The 27,109-nt window shown below is 39.7% G+C and overlaps 1 protein-coding gene across 1 annotated transcript; it reads right to left on the minus strand.

The window, feature by feature from the left end:
* On the minus strand, positions 1 to 27,109 carry LOC103029363 (uncharacterized). Its single transcript, XM_049466650.1, has 14 exons — positions 26,671 to 27,109; positions 26,039 to 26,163; positions 25,722 to 25,919; positions 22,775 to 22,904; positions 22,191 to 22,368; positions 20,617 to 20,840; positions 19,125 to 19,270; positions 17,662 to 17,737; positions 16,840 to 17,064; positions 14,187 to 14,433; positions 6,551 to 6,775; positions 4,145 to 4,287; positions 3,787 to 3,998; positions 1 to 1,539 (listed from the first exon to the last, which is right to left on the minus strand). The coding sequence occupies exons 1-14, from the start codon at positions 26,806 to 26,808 to the stop codon at positions 1,146 to 1,148; spliced, it is 2,661 nt and encodes an 886-aa protein (XP_049322607.1). The 5' UTR covers positions 26,809 to 27,109; the 3' UTR covers positions 1 to 1,145.

A 27,109-nucleotide genomic window follows, 5' to 3' on the forward strand; every position in this document is an offset into this window, starting at 1 on the left:
TATTAAGAGACATCATGAAATGAAACATCAATTTGCAAAATCTTAGTTTACACAACACTGTCAAAGATAAAGATAGTAAGTCAAGTGAAATGGTGTGTAAATGAAAGTAATCAGGTAAATGTATTATTTAAAGTGGTATATTTCATTATTTGTTTTATTACAGAGTCTGTGGCCCCTGACTTCAAATATATTTCTCCTTCTGGCCCCCAACAAAAAAAGTTAGGACACCCCTGATGTAGTGTAATCCTGAGATACAGCACCAAGACAACTAATAAATCTAATAAATCACTTTAATGACTTACTGAGGAACTGGAGACTGTGCTGAAGTGAATAAAATATGTGCATTGCTCTTTTTTTGTTTTTTTGCTCAGATCAGATTTGTGTATCTTGTCGGTTCACATTCACTGTAAATGTAAGTGATCTGTATCTGTGTGTAATGTGAACACAGAATCGGTTCCTGAATCGTCTCACATGCTGCACATTGATACCTGTATAAACGCCTCCTTCTTCACCAACAACAAAACCCCTCATATTAGAGAGAGGAGAGACTCGTAGCTTTATAAAGGGAAAAGGATGAGTTAGCAGCTCATATGTGGAGCATCTTTTGCTGGAGTGGAGAGTAAACAGCTGCTCTGAAGTTCATGCTCAGCTCCAGGAGGAGAAAAAAGGACAGGCGGTTTGCTTTTGCTGTTTTTTGCAGCTATAGCTGCACAGCTGCACCAAGAGATACAGTGTGGGTATGAAAGAGAAGCACATAGCACTAATGCTAATGCGTGAAAGCAAAAAGACATACGCATGAATTCTGATTTGATTTGACCGTTTACTTTCATGTTCCATGTCCGTGGATCGGATATGTATCCGGTTTAGAACCATAAATGAAACTGACTCAAATCTGATTTAAAAAAAAAAAATGGATTTGAGTCACATTGAGCAAAAAATCTGATTCTCTCCTAGATTCAGTAAAGCATTCGGTAATGTGAAGCTGCTGTAGGTCTCGGCTCGTTGCATCATTGCTCTCGCTGTACTTGTTTGTCGTTTATGTCTCTAATGCTGTAGAAAGAGGGGTCGTATTGTAAGACAGTAACAGATATTATTATTCTGTTACTCTCTGAGAGCGTCCTCTCCGTTTCTTCATTTCATCATCATCATCTTCTTCGAGTGATGTTTGAAGACTTCCCGAGGAAAGCTCCATCAGGATGCGCGGAGTTGTCCTGAGACCCTGACGACCCCGAGGGCAGAGGAGGGCCTTTCCCCTCGTCTCCGTTCACAAGAGTCCGAACTCGCTCCCCGCCCGGCTCTGAGAGGGATCTGCCCGCGGGGGGCAGGGTGTTGGCTCTGCCCCCAGGTGGGGTGGTGAAGGCAGGAGCGGGGGTGGAGGTGGAGGTGGCGTGGCGCTCCGTGTGGCCTGGAGAACACATGCTCAGGCTGGCACACAGGGCTCCCCAGTTCTGCTCACATTGGGAGCGGATTCGTTGCACAATGGCGGCACGAACCTCCTCACCACAGCCCAGGAGGATGTTCACCAGCTCCACGTGAGGCCTGATGGAGAGAACACAGAAACGATAGAGAAGATAGAATTGGGAGTTGGATTATAGTGTTCTACTGTGTTTATTTATAGCTTTTTATACAGTTTTTATTACAATACCAAATGTGTTCTTTGATCTGAAGTGACAGTGGAGTCTGATTGAACAAATCTGATACACAGTGCAACACTATTTATTCAAGATTAGACAGATCACCGCTTTTGGGGCCGTTATCAATATCTGATTGAACGCCTGTTGGCCAAATTAAAAAGAAGGCTGGAACTCAAAAACCTCGTAATACCTTGACAAATGTTGATAGGAATCAGAGTTATGGGTGTTATTCTTGACGACCAACTGTCTTTTACAAACCATGTGGCCTTAGTTGCTCAATCCTGCCGCTTTACGCTGTATAACATCAGAAAAATTCCAACATTTCTAACACAACAGGTCACCCAACTCCTGGTACAAGCAGTGGTTCATCAGGTTCATTCAGTGGTCTCGACTACTGCAATGTCATACTAACATTCCTCCTGAATGATGTTATAAAACCACTCCCGATGGTCCAGAACACAGATGTCTGGTCTTTAACCAGCCAAAACCAACGGGGACAACCTACTCCACTGCTCATTGAGCTCCATTGGCTACCAGTTGCTGCTCGCATCAAATTCAAAGCTCGTACAATCTCCTACAAGGCAATACTACCTGCACTCACTCCTGAAGGTCTATGTTACCGCCCAGCCGCTGCGCTCCTCCAATAAACGTCACCTAGCTTTCCAAACATTCACACAAAGCAATCCAGACTGTTCTCATACAGAGTTCCCCAATGGTGGAACCATTCCTTCCACTACATTACATTACATTACATTACATTACATTACATTTGGCAAACGCTTTTGTTCAAAGCGACTTACAATGCACTACCATATAAGGAGTATCAGGAGCGTCCCTCACTAACTTTAATAAACTCCTGAAGACAGAGCTCTTCAAAGAGCACTTACTCTCCTAACACCTCTAACTAACTACCTTCTACTACCAGATCAGGAGAATCTCTCGCTATCTTTAATAAACTCCTGAAGACTGAGCTCTTCAAAGAGCACTTACTCTCCTAACACCTCTAACTAACTACCTTCTACTACCAGATCAGGAGAATCTCTCACTATCTTTAATAAACTCCTGAAGACAGAGCTCTTCAAAGAGCACTTACTCTCCTAACACCTCTAACTAACTACCTTCTACTACCAGATCAGGAGAATCTCTCACTATCTTTAATAAACTCCTGAAGACAGAGCTCTTCAAAGAGCACTTACTCTCCTAACACCTCTAACTAACTACCTTCTACTACCAGATCAGGAGAATCTCTCACTATCTTTAATAAACTCCTGAAGACAGAGCTCTTCAAAGAGCACTTACTCTCCTAACACCTCTAACTAACTACCTTCTACTACCAGATCAGGAGAATCTCTCACTATCTTTAATAAACTCCTGAAGACAGAGCTCTTCAAAGAGCACTTACTCTCCTAACACCTCTAACTAACTACATTCTACTACCAGATCAGGAGAATCTCTCACTATCTTTAATAAACTCCTGTAGACTGAGCTCTTCAAAGAGCACTTACTCTCCTAACACCTCTAACTGACTACCTTCTATCTAACTAATTCAGTATAGATTTTTGAAGTCGGCTCAAGGTGAGTGCACTAGAGTTCACTAGTGTCAGTAGCTGGGAGATATGTTGGTTTATTATTGTTTATTATGACTTATTTTACTTATATTGTGAGGTCTTAGTGTCATGGTGATTGGGTCTGTGCTGCATAATTTACAGAGAAGCATTTGGTTAATGAATAACGGCTGATTTACGAGGCTCGGCAGACCAATCACAGCTGCTGCTGTAAAGGTTGCATGGCCCCTGGTTACACTTCTGGGGGGGGGGGGGGGGGTGTCAGGCCTCGGTGCAGGGTATATGTAGACTACGTCGAAGGTTTGGCGCAGACATTTAAATTATTAACTGTAAAGCGCCATTATGAAAGCTGTAGTTGTACTTCTGTTCTGGAGCTTTTTGTGGTCTTATAGCTCCAAGACATTTAGTTCACTTAGTTTTCCTATTGTTTCTCAAACCTGCAATAGTAGGCCGACGGAGTGCACATTTTAGTGCTTTTCCTGCTTTAACAGTTCACTGGAACTCATTAGTGGACACTGAGCTGATTAGTTGGAGCAGGAAAACTGAACACACCGTGGGCCCCCAGGACACCGTCCTAGACCACTTACCCTTTGGGGAACAGGTCCTGAAAGTGAATCATCTCCACCATGACGTTAACGTTCTCCCGGACCGCTGAGCAGAGGTTGTGTTTGACGTAGCACTCGCGCTGCAGCTGAAACACCATCTCCTTCACGGCCAGGCACTTGCGGCTCACGCAGCTGAACTTGTGGCGCAGTCCGTGGGCCATGCACTTCAGCGCATCCTTAATGAACGATTTTCCCTGTGGTGTAGCATAAACCATTCATCAACTTTACACAATACACATATTAACTAGACTAACTCACCCGAATTAAACTGCAACATTGTGCACCCCTAAACTGCATCAGTAACGGGTTATAAAAGGTGTAGCTTAGCTAGGTAACTCACCTGAGAGTCGAATTTTCCCGCATTGTGCAGAAACGTCATGCAGATCTCGTGCAGGCCGCGGATCTCGCACGAGTTGTTGTTGAAGCACTCGAACATACCGCACCCCACATCACCGGCGTTCACCAGGCAGTGCTGGATCTCCGCTGGAACCAGAGAGAGGGGGTTTATACATTATAGTCACCCTGCTGTGTCTCGAACATTGCTCAAAGTTTAGCAATATTTCCCGCCTTTAGCCTGTAGGCTAGCTAGGGCTGAAACTAATGATTATTTTGGTAGTTGTCTAATCTGACGATTATTTTTTTCGATTAGTCAACAATTATAAGATTTAAATGGCATTTAAATATTTGAATATTATTTAAACATGGAAAGTACTGATATTTCATGAGTATATATGTAGTCTGTTGAGTTTGAGCACTTTTGGAGACACAAACTAAGTTGATTGTAAACTGTGTGAGCAAACTATTTACTATTTATCTCCCATTGTGCTTCTGTCTTCAGCACTTTGTGTAATGCAGTACTAATACAAATTAACGATTAGTCGACACTGAAATTTGTAGTCGAGACAAATTTAAATAATCGACATTGTCGATAATATCGACTAATCGTTGCAGCCCTAAGGCTAACTTTAGCCTAGCACTACCTAACTTTATCAGTACAGTCTCCTCAGAGAGGGATCAGATACGAAAAGGTTCAGATACAGTTTTAAAAGAGTAAAAAGTTTATTAAACAAAGTTTAATTTTACATTTTCAAATATCAATTTAAGACAACTTTACCTCAAAACCTTGAATAAATAATTGGAGTTAATCTAGGTAGGTAGGTTAGCTGATTCAGCTTCAGTGTAATCCGGCAAAAGTAACTAGTGGGTAAATTAGCCAATTCATGGATATTTAGAGCTTCCCATTACATCAGTATTTTATTATTTACTTACAAAAACAATAAAAGGAACTCTGTTTTACTCTAGCTAGCTAACTAGTTATCTTGTGTAAATAACTAGCTATCAAAATTGGTACTCCATGCTATTGACAGCTTCTGCATATTACCCAGTCCTTCTGAGTTAAGCTTAGTTAGCTTAAAGGTGAACTCTTTTTGTGTTGTAGTGAAACATGATTGTTGAATAGCCCACCTATGTTCTCTCCCAGTATTCCTAAATACAGCGCTTTTAGCCGATGCTCCCAACAGGCAATAATGCTAGTGATCGGGGCATAGTGTTGCTCATGCAAAAAAAACACTGTTTTTACAACGTTAACAAACTCAAAGTAGCTCCAAACTTAATTGGTGGAATTCTGTGGGCCTAATATTTAAAACGAGGCACTAAAAACTTTGAAAGTGCACAGGTAGTTTAAAACACTGTTTATACACACAGTACCTTCAGCTAGTTTTCTGGTACCACCTTCCTGAAATTAAGTTACAATAAGTTCACTGACAGGCAAAAACCTTTAGGTAGAATACAGGGAAATATCTCTATAATATTCATGTATTTCTTTGCATGGGTAACTCTATGCCCCTATCACTAGCATTGTTTCCTGTTGGGAGAATCAGCTAAAAGTGGTGGGCTTTTTGACAAAGAATTGTATATATTATCATGTTTCACTTTATACAACCCAAATACATTTTACACCAGATTTCTACTATGAAAGCTAATTCCAGCTCCTTAAAAAAATCTGTCACATATCCTATTATTATGAGACACTATAGCCCTATCCGAATAGGATTAGTTTCTCAGGGGGGCGTCTGTGTAAAATATTTCACACTTCTACTCAGTGATAAAACTCCTGCATCCGGACTGCAATTGAAAAAACGTTTTTAGGCTTTTTTCTCGGTTACATGACATCCAAAATCGTTCAGTAGCTCCTCCATTTCCACTCGCTGTTGTGTTTTTTACATGGATCTCCGTGGAAACCGTGGCATGCCCTAAGTGTAACTATGGTGTGCGGCAGTGGACAATTAGCTATTTTATTAAACACGAGGAGACGAAACTCAGAGATGTGCGTCCGGACGGGACTAAAATTACCGGAGGAGCATGGAGTTCAGAGAAAAACAGTAGATAATTCAGCCTGTAATTTTCTCAGAGGACGTCTGAGAAAAACACGTACATGTTCGTTCTGGACAGAAATAAAATCACAGAGGATAAAAACCCCCATAATAGAGAAAATTATCCCAGAACCCCCTGAGATACTAATCCCATCCGGATAGGACTTTAGTCATTATTTTGAGGTTAGAAAATTTTAAAGTTTAATTTAAAGTAAAAGCAGAAAAACATCTTCAAATAAAGACTTAGTGTCTTAAATGTATGATTTAGTAATTCAGTTATTAATGTGAGAACAGTTGTGTGCTATAGTAATATTACTGTGGCTGTGCTGGAGACCCCTCGGGCTGAGGGCTGCTGCTGCCCGGGGCTCGGGTACCTGTGTTCTGCAGTGAGAGCCGCCGCTTCCCGCCGGTCTGGAGCCGCTCCTGAGAGGAGTCCGGAGCTCCGTCCCCCGCCGAGTCCGTGCAGTCCCCGCGCCACGGCCCCGTTACCGACAACACCAGCAACACTCCTACAGTCAGAGTCACACACATCTCTCTGTCCTCAGTGTATAAAACACACACACACACCGGCTCTCCGCGCGCCTCCGGAGTCGTGTATCATACCCGCGGAGGGAGCGGCGGCGGCGGGACGGAGGCACGCGCTGCTCCGGTAGTTATATTCCCTAAACCGCTCGTGTCACTTCTGATGAAGGCGGCGAGCAGGTGCTGTCACTCGCGCCCGCTCCACCAATCACAGAGCGGCAGGAGCGCGCCCCGCCCCCCCTGTTTACCCTCCCACCTCCGGTGCACCGAATTACTCAACTACTGTACTTAAAATGCTGTATCTGTATCTACTGGAGTATTATTTGTACTACTACACTACTGTACTTAAATACTAACATATCTGTATCTACTGAGTATTATTTGTACTTCACTACATATTTTAAATGAGTTTGATAATTTTACTCTGATATGTTGTTTGTGCTGCATCGTTACTCGTTATAATTATAAAATGTTAGGATTCATTATAAACCCACATTATCACTTAATCCAGATGTCTCTTTTTTAAAGAGCACTTTTACTTTTACTTAAATCTGGGTCTGGAGTACTGTGTATTGTTGTGCTGCATATAGTATTGTATATAGTATTCTAGTAGTATATAGTGCTGTAGTAGTATATAGTGCTGTATATAGTATTGTAGTGGTATATTGTGCTGTATATAGTATTGTAGTGGTATATAGTCCTGTATACGGGTCTGGTCCGGTGAGAGCACGGCTCCCCGGGGCTGAGTGTTTAAACAGGGCTGGGGGGGGCGCGGGTCGTGGGGGGGTTATATGATACCGGAGGAACGCCAGCACTGTGCCGTCAGGTGGCCCCAGCTTTACCCACACAGAAACACACTACAGGACATACACTAAAACATTTCACACATCTTAAATTCAGTAAAATGTTCTGTATTGTATATTAATACTAAACTCATCCAAACAAAAAAGTGTTAAATAAACTAGAATATGTTTTATATTTTAAATTGTTCAAAGTAGCTCCTCTTGTTTAGATGATGAGTTTTGCACATCTCTGCTGGATTTTCTCAGTCAGTTTTATGAGGTAGAGTCTCCTGGAATTCAGGCTTTCAGTTAACAGCTGTGCTGAACTCATCAAGAGTTAATTACTTGAATTTCTTGTCTCTTAATGTGTTTGAGAGCATCAGTTAAAGTAAAGTAGTGAAGAGGTAGAGTTACAGGTATACAGTGAACAGTGAATATTTGAGTAATGTTCGAATCCAGATTATGAGAAACAACAACTGCTCAACTAAATAAAGAAAAATTTCAAGAACTTTGAAAGTATTCTCAAGTTCGGTCACTGCAAAGACCATCAAAAATATTATTATGATGAAAGGGTTAATTTTACTGATTGAAGCATTACCTGTTAGAGGTAAAGAACAATATTACTCTAAATAATGGTAGAATAATTAGTAATGGAATTATTATATTTACACTGATTTTAGGAGTTTCTCTGATTTTGCTATTTATAGGTTTATGTTTGAGTAAAATGAACATTGTTGTTTTATTCTATAAACTACAGACAACATTTCTCCCAAATTCCAAATAAAAATATTCTCATTTAGAGCATTTATTTACAGAAAATGAGAAATGACTGAAATAACAAAAAAGATGCAGAACTTTCAGACCTCAAATAATGCAAAGAAAACAAGTTCATATTCATAAAGTTTTAAGAGTTCAGAAATAATCAATATATGGTGGAATAACCCTGGTTGATTTTTAATCACAGTTTTTTTTCATGCATCTTGGCATCATGTTCTCCTCCACCAGTCTTACACACTGCTTTTGGATAACTTTATGCTGCTTTACTCCTGGTGCAAAAATTCAAGCAGTTCAGTTTGGTGGTTTGATGGTTTGTGATCATCCATCTTCCTCTTGATTATATTCCAGAGGTTTTTAATTTGGTAAAATCATAGAAACTCATCGTTTTTAAGCAGACTTTTTTTTTACAGAGCTGTATTTTCCTAACTGTAGCTGATTGATGATGAACTGTTTGAGTTGGGTTGTGTTTTTCAGAGAGCTGCTGAGGTTGAGTTATGGTGAATATGGTGTTATTGTGGTGTAATTCGGTGAGCAGTGAATCAGCAGAGGCTGAATTAAGGTCTGTACTGCAGGTCAGATTCAGATTCATCTTCCTCCTTAACGCTGGGGTTTAATGGGAGCGGCCGCTGTGTTTTGCTTGGAGGGTTTAACAGATGAAATGTTTACTGTGGGTTATTTATTCAGTCTGGAACACGAGGTGAGAGGTAGTCCAATGCTTTTGCGAGGGCTCTGCGCCAAACCAAATATATCCTAAACATATCCCTAAACATATCCCTAAACATATCTCTAAACATATCTCTAAACATATCTCTAAACATTTCCTAAACATGTCCCCAAACATATCTCTAAACATATCTCTAAACATTTCCTAAATATATCCCTAAACATATCTCTAAACATATCTCTAAACATATCCCTAAACATATCCCTAAACATATCTCTAAACATATCTCTAAACATATCTCTAAACATATCCCTAAACATATCCCTAAACATATCTCTAAACATATCTCTAAACATATCTCTAAACATATCCCCAAACATATCTCTAAACATATCTCTAAACATATCTCTAAACATTTCCTAAATATATCCCTAAACATATCTCTAAACATATCTCTAAACATATCCCTAAACATATCCCTAAACATATCTCTAAACATATCTCTAAACATATCTCTAAACATATTCCTAAACATATCTCTAAACATATCTCTAAACATATCCCCAACATATCTCTAAACATATTCCTAAACATATTCCTAAACATATCTCTAAACATATCTCTAAACATATCCCCAAACATATCTCTAAACATATCCCCAAACATATCTCTAAACATTTCCTAAATATATCCCTAAACATATCTCTAAACATATCTCTCAACATATCCCTAAACATATTCCTAAACATATCTCTAAACATATCTCTAAACATATCCCTAAACATATCCCCAAACATATCCCTAAACATATTCCTAAACATATTCCTAAACATATCTCCAAACACATCCCCAAACATATCTCTAAACATATCCCTAAACATATCCCTAAACATGTCCCTTAACATATCCCTAAACATATCCCTAAACATATCTCTAAACATATCTCTAAACATATCCCTAAACATATTCCTAAACATATCCCCAATCATATCCCTAAACATATTCCTAAACATATTCCTAAACATATCTCCAAACACATCCCCAAACATATCTCTAAACATATCCCTAAACATATCCCTAAACATATCCCTAAACATATCCCCAAACATATCCCTAAACATACCCCTAAACATATCCCTAAACACATCCCCAAACACATCCCCAAACATATTCCCAAACATATCCCTTGACATATCCCTTGACATATCCCTAAACATATCCCTAAACATATGCCCAAACATATCCCCACACATATCCCCACACATATCCCCACACATATCCCTAAACATATCCCTAATCATGTCCCCAAACATATCCCCAAACATATCCCTTGACATATCCCTAAACATATCCTTAAACATATGCCCAAACATATCCCCCAAACATATCCCCCAAACATATCCCTAAACATATCCCTAAACATATCCCTAAACATATCTCCAAACATATCCCTTGACATATCCCTAAACATATCCTTAAACATATGCCCAAACATATCCCCCAAACATATCCCCTAAACATATCCCTAAACATGTCCCCAAACATATCCCTAAACATATCCCTAAACATATCCCCAAACATATCTCTAAACATATCCCCAAACATATCCCTTTATTTATTGTTATTATTATTATTGTTAAACTGGCACAGATCAGTGTTCACCACCACACCAAAATGCAGGAGATTTATTTATCAACAGCTGCTTTAATCACCTGTTTCAGACTATTTAAACTCTGTTAAAGTCATCGACGTGGATTACACTGGGAACGTGTGAATATATATGATCATTATATATATATATATATATATATATATATTATCATTGTTCCGTGAAGTAAATGTATGATTAGAATAGCACTACTGAGGTAAATGTATGATTAGAATAGCACTGCTGAGAAAAAAGTATGATTAGAAAAGCAATGCTGAAGTAATTGTATGATTAGAATAGCACTGCTGAGGTAAATGTATTATTAGAATAGCACTGCTGAAATAAATGTTTGATTAGAATACCACTGCTAAAATAGAATAGCGCTGCTGAAATAAAAGTATGGTTAGAATAGCACTGCTGAAGTAAATTAATAATTAAAATAGCAGGTTAAGATATGATTTTTGATTGAGGTAATTTGTTTTGTATGTTTTTGGTATGTCTGCTGTGGTATGTTAAAAAGGTTCAGCTAAAAGCAAAGCGAAAACATTTAGGGGGAAGGTGTATGATAACCTGCAAACTCTGATGCCTAAAACACCCATGACTAATTAAGAGAATTGGTTCATTTTACATAGTACATTTTGCTTGTTTTGAGAGGCGCAAGGTGTACTTTTCCTGTTGTTACGATAGCAAAGACACAGTTACAGGCACTAAATCATGCATGGTTGATGACTCACCTATAGATCATTAAATTCGTCCTAATTTATGTGTTTTTTTTTGTCTGTAAAAATCTGACAGTGTGTGAAAAATCGTTACAGTGAGTTTTTGGAATACAGTGTGTGTTTGTAGGGGGAGGAAACGTATCTGCAGTGACTGTTTTAAACTGGTTTTAAACTGGTTTTAAACCAGTCTGTGTGTTGCGTAACTGGAGTGAACGAGTGATGCTGCAGAGAGCGGTTTCTCAAGAACCAGTTCGGGTTTAAAACATCAGTCATCAGACAAACTGCGCTCATCAATAACGCGGGGCCTCCTCTCCCCCGGCCTGTTTATTTAAGATAATATTAATGTGTTTACAGCTCCGAGCTCTGGGACTGCAGGGGTTGTTTTGGTTTCATGTTGACGTGTTTTTTCCAGCATCGCTTAAATTATTAAAATATTAAAGCTAAAATAAGCCAGGCCTGTTTTACTGAGTTTAGCATTATTAGCAGAGTTACAAATACTTTATTATGTTACTTAAGTATAAATGTAGGTTATTTATACTTTACTGCAGTAATTATTTTATATTTTCACACAATTATCTGAACTTTCTCCTCCTTACGTTTTAATAAAAATATCCTCGTTACTCCTATTTTTTTATTTCATTTCAGCTGGTTTTCATTTCAGCTTCTCATCGTTCAATAAAACCCCTATCCAGATAAATCTCTCCATCCAGATAGAGTGAATCTGATTGGATGTAGAGAAGTATAAACATATACCATTCCCACTCCCTATTGGTTTATACTGTGATCCATCACACCTGCACACACCCCAACTAAGCTTCCTTAGTATCTACAGGGTTTGGAGAATGAAACTGAAACACCTGGTTTTAGAGCACAGTAATTGATTGTGGTGACGGACAGTTCTGGTGGAAACAGGAGAGTTGAGGTGTACATTGAATTCTGCGTGATTTGATCAGCCGTGGTTTTATGTTTTTTGGATACAATCCGGGTTAGCACCCGAACATCCCTTTCAGACAGCTTCCTCTTACAGCGTCCACAGTTAATCCTGTTGGATGTGGTTGGTTCTTCTTGGTGGTATGCTGACGTTACCCTGGATACCGTGGCTCTTGATACATCACAAAGACTTGCTGTCTTGGTCACAGATGCTCCAGCAAGACGTGCACCAACAATTTGTCCTCTTTTGAACTCTGGTATGTCTCCCATAATGTTGTGTGCATTGTAATATTTAGAGCAGAACTGTGCTCTTACCCTGCTAATTGAACCTTCACACTCTGCTGGTAATGCACTATAGGAGTCTGTGGGCATGGCCTAAGCTTTTGTTTTTAATGGCTTTTTTTATTTTTTTTTTCCTTATATTACTTTTACTTTTATACTTTAAGTACTTTTTGAAATCACACTTTTACTTAAAGAGTAAAAAAAAAACTTGAGTTAATACTTTAACTTCTACAGAAGTATTTTATTAAACTTTAGTATCTAAAATATATTTCTACCTACAGAGTAATAAATGGAGATACTTTTCACGTATTTGATCATTAGACATGAATGTATAAACAGAAGAGTTTTGGTGAGATACTTCAGTGTGCACAGTGGACACAGAGATTTGGTCTCTAACTGTTTCCTTCTCGGAGCGAGCACTGTGAGGTATGGTATGCGTTTAGGTTATTCAGAATATGTAAATGTTTACCATATTCTCTCCTGTGTTTGCTCATGTGTTTATAGTTCGGGCACACGCTGTTCTCCTGACCGATGGTTTGGATGGAAAAAGCTACGTGTGTCTGAACGAGTTCATTTACATCTCTGACTGGAGGAAATTCTGTTTAACAACAATTCTTTGGGGAACCCAGAACTAATTACTGAAGAAAGATTTGTGTTCAGGAATATTAAATAAAAAAGTTTTATTAAATCATTAAGTAAGACTGGAATAAAAGTGTCTAAAATCTGATCTTCTCCCCAAATCCAGTGTTTATTTTAGTCTGTTATCAATATCTGTTTAATGTGATCTATATCAGACAGTGGTCTGTGGGCTCAAAAGAGCGTCCACTGTGATCGGAAGGAGATCGCTGGTTCGAATCCTGGTCATGCAGCTTGCCCTCAGCTGCCAGAGCCCTGAGAGAGAACCTTGTTCTCTCTGAGTGGGTACAGTACAGTAGATGGCGCTCTCTGTTTCCCCTCATCACTCCTAGGGTGATGTGGATCAGCACAAGGCTGCATCTGTGAGCTGAAGTATCAGAACCGAGTTGCTGCACTTTTCTCAGAGCGTTAGTGCTGTGATGCTACTCCGCAAAATGGTTCAAAAAGAGGCGGAGTCTGACTCCACATTCACATGTGTTGGAGGAGGCATGTGCTGGTCTTCTTCACCCTCCTGGTGTTGGAGCATCACTAGTGATAATCTGCCTAAAACTGTATGAAAATTGTAGAAGAATTTCAGAACTACTTAGAATACCCCTACATCCACAGCTATGCTGGTGATCTTCAGGCCCTCAGGCGGCTCTGCAGTAAAAACAGGCTGTTCTGTTTCTGTCTTCTCTGGGTTAAAACTTGTTTAATTTAACTTGTTTGTTTAAAAAATTGTATTTTTTAAATGTTAAAATGTCTCACTCTCCGCATTTGAATAGTTTCTGATATGTTCTATTGTGAATTAAATATGGATCTATGAGATTTGCTTTCAGTTTTTTTATAAATATTCATTTGTTGAATTTTTTCACAGCATCCTAAATCTTTTGGAATGGGGATGCAGTTTTTTATTTCTTAGTTCTCCTATACTGTTGTTGTTGTATATTAGTATAGTATATTATTGTGTCTGTTTTTTGCGTGATGGAGGAGTTTTCCATCGATCACTCCGTCTCTCTTCAGTTTTACAGATTTTCCCGTTAAAGTCGTGAGCAGGAATCAGCCGCTGACGTAGATCTGCGGCCGGCTCATCTCGGTTGACGTTGTTTTCGTGTAAGAGGATCTGGTCAGCGGTCACGGTGAAGCTGAATAACAGTCGTAAACGCTGCCGCTGACAGTTTGATTTTAGGATGAACAGCCTCGGTGTGTCCGCTGTGCTGAGCGTGAAGCATCGCAGGCGAACGTCGACAGATCGAGACTCCTGCGTCAGGCTGCGTTTAACAGACCCGAGCCGCCGGCCAGGAGCAGGAGAGAGATCCTCAGGAGCACAGTTAAATCAGCTGCAGAGAAACTTACTGTTCAATTAAAAACAGAAAATACTTTAACCCTTTAAACCTGACGTAACAGAACAATGTGAATCACTACAGCTGACTCAACATCTGAAATTTACATTACATTTAGCAGATGCTTTTGTGCAAAGCGACTTACAATAATAAAGTACAGAGTAATAGAAGTAAAAGGTAAAAAACAAGATCTAAAGGAGGTCAAAGGGAAATAAAGGGATAGAGAAGTGAAGGAGGGGAAGAAGGAAATGAGGTTAGAATTAGTTAGTTTGTTAGAGGTGTTAGGAGAGTAAGTGCTCTTTGAAGAGCTCTGTCTTCAGGAGTTTATTAAAGATAGTGAGAGATTCTCCTGATCTGGTAGTAGAAGGTAGTTAGTTAGAGGTGTTAGGAGAGTAAGTGCTCTTTGAAGAGCTCAGTCTTCAGGAGTTTATTAAAGATAGCGAGAGATTCTCCTGATCTGGTAGTAGAAGGTAGTTAGTTAGAGGTGTTAGGAGAGTAAGTGCTCTTTGAAGAGCTCTGTCTTCAGGAGTTTATTAAAGATAGTGAGAGATTCTCCTGATCTGGTAGTGGAAGGTAGTTAGTTAGAGGTGTTAGGAGAGTAAGAGCTCTTTGAAGAGCTCTGTCTTCAGGAGTTTATTAAAGATAGCGAGAGATTCTCCTGATCTGGTAGTAGAAGGTAACTTTTAGTACTAAGTAATTTTATTTATTTTGTTTTTTTGCTGTCAAGTTCTTTTTCTTGGTCTTAGCAAACAATACCATCAAAAATAATTGATATGTTTTATAAATCAACATTTTTTTTTTACCAAATGGTTAAATCATTCCACAATTTTGTTCCCCCTAAATCTTATATTGACTATATTAAATATTGACTCTATAAGAAAGAAATTTAGGAATATAAACATTTCTGAAGACTGACGAGATGAATATGGATGGATTTCTGAAATAGTATTTTTGTTTTTATATTAATTTAGAAACAACAATACTAAAGTTTTAAGAGTTCAGAAATCAATATAATATTTGGTGGAATAATCCTGGTTGGTTTTTAATCACAGTTTTTTCATGCATCTTTATCATCATGTTCTCCTCCACCAGTCTTACACACTGCTTTTGGATAACTTTATGCTGCTTTACTCCTGGTGTAAAAATTCAAGCAGTTCAGTTTGGTGGTTTGATGGTTTGTGATCATCCATCTTCCTCTTGATTATATTCCAGAGGTTTTCTTTGCATTATTTTTATGTGAGATTTTAATGCATTGTATCGTTTTGTTTTTTATTCACTTCTCAATTTCTGCAAATGAATGCTCTAAATGACAATGTTTGGAATATATATAATTATAATTATATATATATATATATATATATATATATATATAATATATATAATTTTAGAATTTTGTTCCTGAGCTGTAGGTTTTTACTTCATATGGCCATATATTTTATATGAAACAGTCAGATATATGTAGATATATTAGATTATGAGTGTAAGGGCGTGTAATGGTGTAATGGTGTAGCTGAGCTGCAGCAGACCTGTGCCCTCTAACTCGTCATCACTGTCCGTAACCTTTCCTCAGCCGTAAACCGATACTTCCTGTTCACGAGGCGCGTTGTACGCTCTTTACATTTCACAGCGCAGCTGTTGCTGAAGCTATAGAGCAGAATCCAGGCGGGGGGAGTCCTGCCGGTTAGACAGTGATGTGCTCAGTGTTTTTACTTTATTAATAAAGCAGTGTACTGTACTGTAAGAGCTCAGATTCCTGCAGCACATCAATAATCAGAATCTCAGCATCATTAATAAAGACTTTTATTATGAGGCTAAACTCCCTGTGGGAATAACTTACAATAAAACCCAAAAAACACCAAAAAACATAACACACAAGTTGACAAAACACAGGATATACCACCCTTTTATTTCCTTTTGCAACAACAGCATATTAAGTCAGGCAGTGTATAAATATATATAATGTATTAATATGTGTTTGTGTTTGCGGTTGAGTTTCGGGACGGGATGTCTTCTGACTGAATTTACAGGACTTGGTAAATGGAGTCCTGAGGATTAGATGAATAAGTGTGTTTATGTGGAGATAAAACGAGTCGGAGCGTCTCTGTGTTCATGCTGGTTAATTTGTGAAGCTGAAGACTGCACTTGGAGAGATATCAAAGTTATAGGACTGTAGTGAATGTGTTCAACATCTTAGACTCATAGTTTATTTAGGGTTATTTTTACAACATTTCCACATTTTTACAGGTGCTTCCACTCATAAATCTGAAAGAGCTGAGGTGCGGAGTGCTGTACACTGACCCATTTCCAGCCGCATGTAGAATGTAGGTTAGGGGTGCTGGGTGTTGCATTGGGTGGTTGTGTGTGGTTGAAGGCATAAGGACGTTGAGGGCGTTGGATGGTTGAGGGTGTTGGATAGTTGAGGATGTTCGGAGGTTGAAGGTGTTGGGCGGTTGAGGGGCATTGGGTTGTTGAGGGCATTGGATGGTTGAGGGCGTTGGATGGTTAAGGGCGTTGGTTGGTTGAGGGCGTTGGTTGGTTGAGGGCGTTGGGTGTTTGGGGCTGTTGGGTGGTTGGGGTATTGGAGGTTGAGGGAGTTGGATGGTTGCCTGTGGTTGAAGGCATTGGCTGGTTGAGGGTATTAAGTGGTTAGGGGCTTTGAGTGGTTGTGGTATTGGAGGTCGGGGCATTGAGTGGTTGTGTGTGGTTGAAGGCATTGGGTGGTTGAGGGTGTTGGATGGTTGAGGGTATTAAGTGGTTAGGGGCGTTGGGCAGTTGTGTGTGGTTGAAAGCATTGGGTGGTTGAGGGTGTTGGATAGTTGAGGGCGTTGGTTCGTTGAGGATGTCAGGGGGTTGAAGGCGTTGGGCGTTTGGGGTGTTTGGTGGTTGAAGGCATTGGGTTGTTGAGGGAGTTAGATGGTTGAAGGCGTTGGATGGTTGAGGGTGTTGGGCGGTCTGGGGCATTGGGTGGTTGGAGGTGTTGGGTTGTTGAGGATGTTAAGTGGTTGAGGGCGTTGGACAGTTGAGGGCATTTGGTGGTTGAAGGCGTTGGGTTGTTGAGGATGTTCGATGGTTAAGGGTGCTGGGTTGTTGGGGGCGTTAGGGGAAGTGGGTGATAGTGGTCATGTACTACGTTTCCACTGGAGTAACATGGCAGAGGGCGTAGGTGATTACAGTAACTGCCACTGTAATCTCAGACCCCTAACCTGCCAGACAGGGTTTTTGTGGCTCATGTTCAACCGTGTGACAGAAGCTTGGGCCAGTGCCAGGAATATCATGTGTCTGTCAGATGGGCCAAGAGGAGAACTTATAGATAACTGTTCGCTCTCGAGCCAGGTGGTGTTTCAGAGCGACGGTAAGCGTTTATTTCCCCCCTCCTCCCCCAATAAACCTCCAACCTCCAGCTCCTTCATGTTTGCTCTATCTCCATTCACTCCCCACTCCAGCCCCAAAGGATTTACACAACCTTTCAGCGTAAACCCCGGCTGACCCCGCTGTTGATCACCGAGCGACCCCTGTACCACAAACACATTCTTACAAAGACGTGTACCCCTGAACTCTTGTACTGTACCGTGTTATGAGCAGCGCAGCTGTGGAAAAACATGCAGCACATGACCGCGGCGGGGCCTTTGAAGCACAGGTTTCAGCACAGCGTCGTACTTACGCTAAGAGAGGAATGTGTGTATGTTTTTGGGATGTTTCAAAGTTCAGTAGAAATATCGAACTTAGTTTACAAAAGTATTTATTCCTCTGGAATTTTGTCACCTTACAACCACAAACCTAAATATATTTTATTGACATTTTAGGAGAAAGACAAACACAAAGTAGGGCCTAATTGTGGAAAAGTTGAACAAAAACGATACAAGTATTCAGCTCCTCTATATCAGTATTATATATATAACAGATATAACAGATCTTTGGGTTTGGTTTGTCTCTACCAGCTGTGATCATCTAAGAGTTTTTTTACCACATTCTTCTTTATAAAACAGTTTTCCACCGGAGTGTGTGCATTGCCTTTTATAAGCTTTTTGTGGGCGTCACTTAATGTAAATCAGCTGTGATGTGAAAGTGCTTGTGAAATTACAGGGTGATCAGTATTCAACAGGAAATTTGTTTGGTTTATTAAATGCAAACAGTTTTACACACAACTTTACTAAAACTTTAATAAATAAGGCTCAGTATGAGCAATAGCCCCAGCGATTAGCGATTAGCGGTTAGCAGTGAAGCTCTGTTTAACACAAAGGCCCCTGTATTCCTGAGATGATCTGGACTGGAGCGTGTCCTCGCCGTGCCGGGCCGGTAACGCTCTCGGGTCCTCGTACAGCTGGTCTGCACGCGGCCGGTCTGGACGTGATGAATCTCGTACAGCGTTCGGAGCGAAAGGAAAAACTGCGAGCGATTAAACGGGACAGATGCGGGACGGCTCTGTGGAGGAATGGGGATTTAATTGTTGTGGTTCGGGCCGAGTCGGGCCGGCGCGAGAGCGTCCAGCAGCTGCGTCCCCCCCCTTCCTCCGTCCCCATTCAGTAATTACTCTGGTGATTTATAAATGTCCAAAAGACAAATGCAATGTCAGCTGAGACTTTTCTGACCCCCCCCGCGTGATGCCCTGAACATACAATTTCACACTACATTAGCAGAGCTCTCCACGGCCCGGGGCTTTAATTACCGCATATCTGCCCCGGCCAGAAGTGCTGCGTAATCCCCTCCTCGCACAATGCGGGTTTTCACCACGGGACGAGATGTTTCGACACTTAGTGAACCAACAGCGTGTCTGAGCTGAATTCCTGCGCTGAGGATATCAGCGTGTAATTCCTACAATAACACCGTTATTTTTGAGTCTGGTGCTTCACATGGCTCTGTACGGGTTACTGACCGTAACCAGCGCTAACATCTGAACCCAAACACCTTCACCACTAATGCTCATCTAACTACACCTGAAACTGAGCTGCTGAGGAACATGTTGATGCTGGAAGCACACTGAAAAAAAAATGAGGCGTAAAAAAAAAAAAAGTTTCGCATCTTTCTGCATTTGCTTTTTTAAAGTAAATTTAATTTCAGATAAATTTAAGTAAATTCAACTCGGTTTCAAGACTTAAATAGAGTTACACAGAGTAAATAAGAGAACTGAACTTCAGTCAATCCTTTCTTTTAGTAAACTTTACTTCATTTCTGCATACAATATTACCTAATTACAATTACTTACTTTATACAATATTACTCAAACAATTTAAGATACATAATATAATATAATTCCTGAAATTTAAACATTTTTAGTTAAAACACACATATTACACTGTCTCAACACATGGATAGCATGTAATATATTCATTTTAGTATACTTAAGTACTATAGTATACTATAAAAGAATGTATTACATGCTATTCATGTGTTGAGACAGTGAGACTTGGTCTGTTCACAAAATAAATCTTTAATATTATGTAAATATTTGAATGTGTGTTTTAACTAAAATTATATATAATAATATTGTATAAATTAAGTAATTGTAATTAGGTAATATTTTATGCAGAAATTAAGCAAAGTTTACTAAAAGAAAGGATTGACTGAAGTTCAGTTATTTACTCTGTGTAACATTTAAGTCTTGAAACCGAGTTGAAGTTACTTAAATTTATCTGAAATTAAATTTACTTAAAAAAAAGCAAATGCAGAAAGATGCGAAACTTTTTTTAAGTAAATTGTACGCAGCATTTTTTTCAGTGTAATACATCCAATTTACTTATACAGGAAAGTGTTTTGTACAACCGATAATATTGCAGATCATCTTTACAGATATCTTACAGCAGGTAGAGGTGGAGGGGGAGTAACTGATACACGGGAGGATGAGTGTGGGCAGCTTATCGGCGATCAATGAAAAACTGGCCCAAAATCGTCTAGTGTGAACCTGACATCACTCTGTTACTATTGTTACTGTACTATTTTACAGTCTTAAAAAAATCACATATTCAGATTCAGAACTGTGCAAACCAATCGGTTTCAGTCCGATTTCACTGGAATAAATTGTGCTGGTGTAAAAACCAGGAAACACTATTACTGAAACTTTTAGACTAGAATGAAATTGAGTTTTAAAAGTAAAAACTTGGTCCTGTTTTTAAAGTTTCTCCACGTCTTCAGCACTAAACGTCTTCCCCCTGACCGCAGACAGCCCCACGCTCAGACTGCTCTCCAGACCATCGCCGGATCAGGTTTCCACAGATGGGGGAGGAAGGGAGGAAACTCTGCGCGAGCAGACCCCGGTTACGGGACTCGGGCAGCGGCAGCGTCCCCCCGCCAAGACCAGCGCCGGAAACCCGAGCCCGGCCCACGACCTCCATCATCTCCTGCTGCACATTTTTCTCCTGAAGGATAAAGACCCCGAGGCCCGGGGCTTAAACACCAGGTGGAGGAACAGAATGACGTTCAGCCAAAAACATGGAACACTGAGTTTAGAGTGTGGAAATGTGAAGCAGGTGTAAAATCTGATAAAAAAATATATATCAACAAGAAACACGACCCGCGCACTAATGAAATAATCCACTTTAAAATAAGAACTGCATCCAGCTCCACATGCAAACCAACCAACCAGCATTACTCTACGTTTTAATGCGTTTACATCTTTTCTTTCACATGAAATTGAGTTACTCATGATATATCTCACACTGCGGCTGCATTTAATTACAGTAAATTAACCTGTAGGGTTTTGTTCTTACTGGGGCTGAATAAACAATGAGGTTTAAAAATACCTCTTTATTTATTACTCTGTAGGTAGTAGTATATTTTAGATACTAGGGTTTAATAAAATACTTCTGTAGAAGTTGAAGACATGTCAACTCTGCTATCAGCACTGCTTTTAAAAATAGCTACTACTTAAAGTAAAATAATAAAAGTAATGTAATTAAGCCATTAAGAATAAAAGCTTAGCTTAGCTTAGAATCCTATAGTGCCCTGCCTTCCCAAAAAAAAACACGTTTTTCTAAAAGCTATAATGACTTAAAATATTAAAATGTTAACGTAGGTAATATAATTTGAGATGCTCTAGGCTCCTCCCTGTTTTAGCTGCATCTATGGTCGCTGTCCAATGAAAAACAAGTATCTACATTTTTATTGATTTTTAATTTACTACATAATTTAAACAGACAAACTGTCTCTTACACTGCGCCAAAATTTCTTGAAGAACGGACCAATAGAAACTCTTCAAAATGACCTGAAAAACTCTTTTCACTCTTTTGACTTCCACTAAAAGTTTAGAAGGTTTTTTTGTCTCTTCTGAAAAGTTGCTGTTTTGGAGATACTTGTTTTTACTTTTTTATTGGACAGCGACGATATATGACTATTAAAAATGAATGTATTTTAGTACAATGTAAATATATTAAACGTTTTTCCTCACTATACCAGAATGAACGACAGCTGCTCGGTTATTTCTGCATGTTTCAGAAAGGGAGCAGGATTCTCTAAAAACAACAGAACTTCAAAAACAATGTTCAACAGAATAAACTGGTTTAATTCTTTAAATCAAGACAATATTTGAACATTATCTGCAGAATTTGAGGGATGTGTGATTTTCAGACACTTGGTAACTTTCCAGAAAAGCACTTTACTCCCACCAGCAGTGTATGGCATAAGAACATGACTGGCAACCGCAGCAGAGCAGCGCCTCAATCCGTCTCCAGTTTTTGACTTCGTGCCACGTTCTCAGATCAGAGGTGCTGAGAGACGGGAACAAGCCGAACCGGGAGACCTTTGTCCCGCTGCAGGAACGCCAAGCATCTCGTCCATTCACAAACAGGAGACACAAAAAACCTGCAGATCTGCTGGTAGTGCTTTTTCACAGCTTTCACGTCCAAACGGATCCCGTCACTTAGCACCACGTCTGTTTTCGGAGAGAACACAGTGAACTTTAGTAGACACTCGCTCTGCTGGAATCACACAAACACCAGAGAGAGAGAAGGTTCTGTCTTCCCTAAAATCTCTAAAACATCACTACATAAATCCAGAGGGATCAGCCGGTTAAAATCCAGTCAACATGTTTCACAACGTTTCCCCAGAAAAACAACAAAACAGAGTAAACGTTCCAAATGTAAAATATACAAACAAATAAAACAAAGAATTTATGGGCAAGGTACCCTGATCTGTAATTCAGATTCAAATTCAGATTTAGTTTCAGTCTTGATTTAATTTCATTTCATTTCTATAAAAGAAACCCGTTTAATTTAGGCAAACATTCCTCTTTTATTTAATCTGTGTTCGTGATCAGTTCATAGGGACATTTCGTCATACAACACTTCATTGTCGAATCTGTTTAATATCCGAGAACGTTCCCACTGCGTGCAGATACAGTCCGGTTTGGAAGGATTTCCTCTGTAGATATTGTTCCACTAATGTTCCATCCATCCTCATCATCATCCTCATCATCACCACCACCACATGGCACCTAAAGAGCAAAACAACAAAACTGTGTGTTAAAAGCAAAAGCATTTTCACAGCTAAAAGTCTGCAGCAGAATCTGAACAATGGTATATTTGTTACATTTTATTCTGTTCTGTATTTAATCCAGTTAGTTTTACAGTTTTAATAATCTACAGTTACAGTAGATACAGAATCACCAGCACCGTAATCTGTTGTACCCATACTGCTCTGTAATTAATCTACAGTTACAGTAGATACAGAATCACCAGCACTGTAATCTGTTGTACCCATACTGCTCTGTAATTAATCTACAGTTACAGTAGATACAGAATCACCAGCACCGTAATCTGTTGTACCCGTACTGCTCTGTAATTAATCTACAGTTACAGTAGATACAGAATCACCAGCACCGTAATCTGTTGTACCCGTACTGCTCTGTAATTAATCTACAGTTACAGTAGATACAGAATCACCAGCACCGTAATCTGTTGTACCCGTACTGCTCTGTAATTAATCTACAGTTACAGTAGATACAGAATCACCAGCACCGTAATCTGTTGTACCCGTACTGCTCTGTAATTAATCTACAGTTACAGTAGATACAGAATCACCAGCACTGTAATCTGTTGTACCCATACTGCTCTGTAATTAATCTACAGTTACAGTAGATACAGAATCACCAGCACCGTAATCTGTTGTACCCGTACTGCTCTGTAATTAATCTACAGTTACAGTAGATACAGAATCACCAGCACTGTAATCTGTTGTACCCATACTGCTCTGTAATTAATCTACAGTTACAGTAGATACAGAATCACCAGCACCGTAATCTGTTGTACCCGTACTGCTCTGTAATTAATCTACAGTTACAGTAGATACAGAATCACCAGCACCGTAATCTGTTGTATCCATACTGCTCTGTAATTAATCTACAGTTACAGTAGATACAGAATCACCAGCACCGTAATCTGTTGTATCCATACTGCTCTGTAATTAATCTACAGTTACAGTAGATACAGAATCACCAGTACTGTAATCTGTTGTACCCGTACTGCTCTGTAATTAATCTACAGTTACAGTAGATACAGAATCACCAGCACTGTAATCTGTTGTACCGGTACTGCTCTGTAATTAATCTACAGTTACAGTAGATACAGAATCACCAGCACCGTAATATGTTGTACCCATACTGCTCTGTAATTAATCTACAGTTACAGTAGATACAGAATCACCAGCACTGTAATATGTTGTACCCATACTGCTCTGTAATTAATCTACAGTTACAGTAGATACAGAATCACCAGCACTGTAATCTGTTATACTCATACTGCTCTGTAATTAATCTACAGTTACAGTAGATACAGAATCACCAGCACTGTAATCTGTTGTACTCGTACTGCTCTGTAATTAATCTACAGTTACAGTAGATACAGAATCACCAGTACTGTAATCTGTTGTACCCGTACTGCTCTGTAATTAATCTACAGTTACAGTAGATACAGAATCACCAGCACTGTAATCTGTTGTACCCGTACTGCTCTGTAATTAATCTACAGTTACAGTAGATACAGAATCACCAGCACCGTAATCTGTTGTACCCGTACTGCTCTGTAATTAATCTACAGTTACAGTAGATACAGAATCACCAGCACTGTAATCTGTTGTACCCGTACTGCTCTGTAATTAATCTACAGTTACAGTAGATACAGAATCACCAGCACTGTAATCTGTTGTACCGGTACTGCTCTGTAATTAATCTACAGTTACAGTAGATACAGAATCACCAGCACCGTAATATGTTGTACCCATACTGCTCTGTAATTAATCTACAGTTACAGTAGATACAGAATCACCAGCACCGTAATCTGTTGTATCCATACTGCTCTGTAATTAATCTACAGTTACAGTAGATACAGAATCACCAGCACTGTAATCTGTTGTACCCGTACTGCTCTGTAATTAATCTACAGTTACAGTAGATACAGAATCACCAGCACCGTAATCTGTTGTACCCGTACTGCTCTGTAATTAATCTACAGTTACAGTAGATACAGAATCACCAGCACCGTAATCTGTTGTACCCGTACTGCTCTGTAATTAATCTACAGTTACAGTAGATACAGAATCACCAGCACTGTAATCTGTTGTACCCGTACTGCTCTGTAATTAATCTACAGTTACAGTAGATACAGAATCACCAGCACTGTAATCTGTTGTACCCGTACTGCTCTGTAATTAATCTACAGTTACAGTAGATACAGAATCACCAGCACCGTAATCTGTTGTATCCATACTGCTCTGTAATTAATCTACAGTTACAGTAGATACAGAATCACCAGCACTGTAATCTGTTGTATCCATACTGCAGCGTGATGCTCCTGCACATTGCAAAATCTCAGTAATTTGATTTTGAATGTCTGTGTATAAGTGAAAACAGAGTGTAGTAGTGGAAATAGGTGAGCAGTGTTTAACAGCACAGCGCAGCGAGACGCAACCAAACACATTTTCTAGCTGATGGTTGATCATATTGCAGCTCTGTGTGTTTAAAAAGCTGCAACGTGAAGTTCGGGTTTCACACAATGTTTATTGGTTGGTTGCAAAACAAAAAATAACTGTGATTAACCGTTATCTGATTACACAATTTATATAAATGCATTGATCTAATAACAGGGTTCATACACTTTTTCATGACTGTATGAACCTTGAAATAAGTGATAATCTCTGATGTTCTGCAGTAATTAGATTATGAAGAGCATAAACTTGGAACTGATTTTGTTTGTTTATTTATTGTTATTCTTATTATTATTATTTTCATCATTATTAAATTCCTCCTGAAGTCAGTGAAGATCACACTGAAACTCACTATTGTGTTTTTGGCGTGGCGTTGCTGGCGGCAGCTTCTTGCAGTTCGGCGTCGGCGGCTGAATTTGACGCTCCGTCCTCTTTTTTCTCCAGGAACTCGTGGATGGCCGTCTCGATGTGGGGCCTGAAGATGTGGTTGAGTTTAGGATCGACCACCTGCGTTATAATCCGGTCCACTCCAGACTCCAGCATCCCAGACCTACAGAAACAACAGCAGAAATATAATATATAAATAAAGGTTAGAAGATTTTAGACCAGATCCTTAAAGGATTTACTGCACCCAACAGTTTCAGAGTGTATTTATACACAGGGACGTACTGCACTACGCTCTGTCTCAGTCCGTTACGAACTTGGTTCTTGTTGATGGATGGGCTCCACTCCTGACTGCTGAGGTGAGTCGCAACAAAGTTATCCACCTTCTGTCTCAGATTCTGATAGGCTGGCTAAAAAACACAAACAACAACCAAACAAACAGAGTAAACAGGTGAGTTTTATAGGAGTCAGACACATAATACTATGTTTGCAGTAATTGAAAGTATTGCAAAAAAAAAAAAAAAAATTCTGGTATTATACTAATATTTTCTTATAGCAAACCCAACCTGAACATAAACACAACCGTAACCCAAACCTGAACCATTACAACAACCATAACCATACCCCCCAGCCATAACCATGACCCCATCCCCAACCGAGCACCTACCCCAATCATAACCATAACCATTACCATAAACATAACCATACCCCCCAACCATACTCATAACCCCAACCATAACTATACCCCCAGCCATAACCATACCCCAGCCATAACCATACCCCCCAACCATACTCATAACCCCAACCATAACCATACCCCAACCATACTCATAACCCCAACCATACCCCCCAGCCATACTCATAACCCCAACCATACCCTCAACCCCAGCCCGTGCCCGGACCCCGTATCTCCAGACCTTGGTATCTACATCTGCTAGGCAGTCTCGGCGGAACTCGTCGAACAGGCCGCGGTTCTTCAGATGCTCCACAATCAGCGCGATGAGCTGCGGGTCTCCGGGGGGCAGATTCACCGGACTGCCCGAGCTCTCCGCCATAATCAATCACAACTACCTGTGATTAGCGGTAATTAATAACCGGTGAGCGGTGATTAAAGCATCGCTGTGTGATCCCGCTGTTAGTGTTATTATCTCTGTATTCCCGGAGCTCAGCGGATCAATACAGTATCTACAGCCCGCCGCTCTAAACCAACACCCTGTAAACACTCTATAAACACCCTATAAACACCAGAATTATAATAATAATAATATTAATAATCCGGTTAAAGTGAAGCATTAGCTGCGCTGCTAACCGCTCTGATCTCTGTCTCTTACTCTACTGTGTTTACAGCCGCTGCTC

Source organism: Astyanax mexicanus, chromosome 17, assembly GCF_023375975.1.
Source record: "Astyanax mexicanus isolate ESR-SI-001 chromosome 17, AstMex3_surface, whole genome shotgun sequence".
NCBI classification, from domain to species: Eukaryota; Metazoa; Chordata; class Actinopteri; order Characiformes; family Acestrorhamphidae; genus Astyanax; species Astyanax mexicanus.

Bases quoted from the DNA above. Each gene is read 5' to 3' on its own strand.
- LOC103029363 (XM_049466650.1), bottom strand. From the start codon at position 26,808: ATGGCGGAGAGCTCGGGCAGTCCGGTGAATCTGCCCCCCGGAGACCCG. The intron at 22,369-22,774 runs GTGGGAACGTTC...GTGTGATTCCAG, and splicing joins CCGGACTGTATCTGCACGCA to CAGAGCGAGTGTCTACTAAA. The intron at 6,776-14,186 runs GTCAGCGGCTGA...CTCCGCGGGTAT, and splicing joins TGAGCCGGCCGCAGATCTAC to GATACACGACTCCGGAGGCG.